This window comes from Echinops telfairi, unplaced genomic scaffold (genome assembly GCF_000313985.2).
Source record: "Echinops telfairi isolate 266 unplaced genomic scaffold, ASM31398v2 ScPeMD7_9;HRSCAF=40, whole genome shotgun sequence".
In the NCBI taxonomy this organism is placed as follows: Eukaryota; Metazoa; Chordata; class Mammalia; order Afrosoricida; family Tenrecidae; genus Echinops; species Echinops telfairi.
In genome coordinates, this window is record NW_022103906.1 from 29,578,283 (window position 1) to 29,580,584 (window position 2,302).

Here is a 2,302-nt window from a genome sequence, read left to right on the forward strand (position 1 = left end):
GAGCCATTTCGCTGTGAGGCAGGCAAGACAGTGCCTCGGGCCATGTGCTGACCCGCCGCCCTGGGCCCTGGAGAAAATGGAGAACCAGAGATGTCCGTGGAGCCACGCGGTTCCCTTCTGAGAACGACGGCCGGTGTCCTTGGCGGACGTAGCTTTTGTGTCCCCGCTAACGTGGGGCCTATTTTCACGTGACTCTGCTTGTGCTTTGCAGGTGGGCTCAGTGGTGGCGGTGGGCTGGATCCGCTCCCGGAAGGCCGTGGACTGGCGCCTCTTCAGGAACATCTTTGTGGCCTGGTTTGTGACGGTGCCCGTGGCCGGCCTGTTCAGTGCAGCTGTCATGGCGCTTCTCATGTATGGGATCCTCCCCTACGTGTGACTTGTCTCTCTCACCCAGCCCGCCAGGAACGGGGCGGTCTGGCTCGGGCACTCACAGGAGGTGTGTCCCACATAACACAAACGCACACATGCACACAGACACATACTCTCTCCCTCCCAGATCTAACATGCCCTGTCAGCCCGTCCCATAGGACGACACGGTTCACCTGGGCTGCCTAGATCCATCTTCCAGAGCTAACTTAAAACTACTGTACATAGTACTGTGTATTAAACTGGTATCGTGGTGATAGAACGTGGTGCAGTTATTTATATAGTTGACATATATTGTATACATAGACCAGGTAGCGTTTTTTCCAACATACTCAAAGTGGAAGTAGAGGTAATTGCCTAGAATTAAATCTCCAGGGCCTTTTTGTACATCATGATACCAGTGGCAAGTTTAAAGACCCTTTTGAAAGGAAAGCCGAGATTGGAAAGTGGTTATTTTCCCATGGAGGCTGCGGTTGGAGTGAGGGGTGCCGGTGGCCAGACTGCTGTGGAATCACACTAGCAGCAGGGCTTCACCAGTGCTTTCTTTGAAGAAGCTGTTCACATACTGTGTACCGATTGTTGTGTAAGAATGATGTCTGTAAATACTTAAAACTGTTAAATTTTTTAATGGTGTGCTTCCCTTATACGTCTTTGATCAGAGAATTTTAGAAAGTACCAAAGAAGCAGGGAAATAGTCTGCCAGTATTATATTTTCCTATTGTCTCTCTCCCCTGTCACTCACCACTCCCCTGAGCCTGGGAGATAGTCAGTCAGACCAGCCGTGCTGTCACCCGCCCCAGCCACAACATGGACCCCCCCAGCCCCACCACCCTCCAGGTGGGGGTCTGCAGACTGGGGGCCAGATTAAACACTACATATCGTGTCCAGTTAGAGGTCCATCCCATCTGCGCTTGCAGCCTGCGGAGCAGAAGTCTTGTCTCCAATACAGAAGCCAGGGATGCGGCTTTGGAATAGGCTCTGCCGCTCTGGAAATTCCCCTGGGGTGGGGGCCTGAGGTACTGGAGAGCACGCTGGATTTGAGGGTTTCCTTGGGGCCTTTCCGAAGCGGAACATCTTGAGGCTCTACTGATGGGTGGGACAGGGGCCGAGAAGACCGACATGTCAGAGCCTGAAACTATGGAAATGCTGCTAAAATTTTTATATTGACAAACATCGGTATTTCATTGTGATTTTTCATTAATCAACCATATTAAATTTATAATAAAAAATTGGCCCATAAGAGCTTGCCTTGCAAGTCTTTTTTTCGAACTGTGTCCAAATTGTTTTCTCGTCTCCACCAGAAAAAAATAACGAAAGCGATACCATTTGGTCACTTCCGTTTTTCATGTATTTTGAGATTTCTTTATTTCACGACACACTTTTTCATGTCTTGCTGCAGAAAGTGAGCCAGGAAGGGACAGAGCCTGCCACAATCCCTGCTTGCTGAAACCCTGCCACTGCCGCTGCTGTGGCCATTCACGGGGACCCTGTGCATCACGCCCGTGATGCCTTGTTAGCCTTGCCCCTTCCCTCTCTTAGCCAGGCTTCAGAGGAGCCAATGCTAGAGAGGAGTGTGATAGGCTGAGTTGACTAGGGAAACAAATCCAGAGACACATATGTGTAAGAGCTTTATATCAAGACGTAATTGTATATCAGGAAGACAGCCCCGTCCATGAGTCCCCTGCATACTCAGGAAGCCACGTGCAAAGATGTATGATAGTCACAGGCCGGTGAGTGCAAGGCCTTATGGACCTGGCATGGTGGCTCACAATGGGAACCTTGGTCCCATTGCTGTCTCCTTGAGATTGTTTGCCTATCTACCTTGTATCGATAGACATCCCAGAAAAAGAGGGGAGGAAACCAAATAGTTCCAGGTCTAACTGCTGACCTTTGTGAATACCCCCCAACGAGCTCAGATGGGCTGCCAAGCATTAGC

At 50.3% G+C, this 2,302-nt stretch overlaps 1 protein-coding gene across 6 annotated transcripts in view; it reads left to right on the forward strand.

Annotated features, from left to right (window-relative positions):
* SLC20A2 (solute carrier family 20 member 2) overlaps window positions 1–1,606 on the forward strand; it is a 106,209-nt gene extending 104,603 nt beyond the window's left edge. For all 6 annotated transcript variants that reach the window (XM_045286840.1, XM_045286843.1, XM_045286841.1 and 3 more), the window contains one exon: window positions 212–1,606. In XM_045286840.1, coding sequence (XP_045142775.1) covers window positions 212–376 — 165 coding nt within the window. In that variant the 3' untranslated portion in view covers window positions 377–1,606. The remainder of the gene's footprint in view (window positions 1–211) is intronic.
* The last annotated feature ends 696 nt before the right edge of the window (window positions 1,607–2,302 follow it).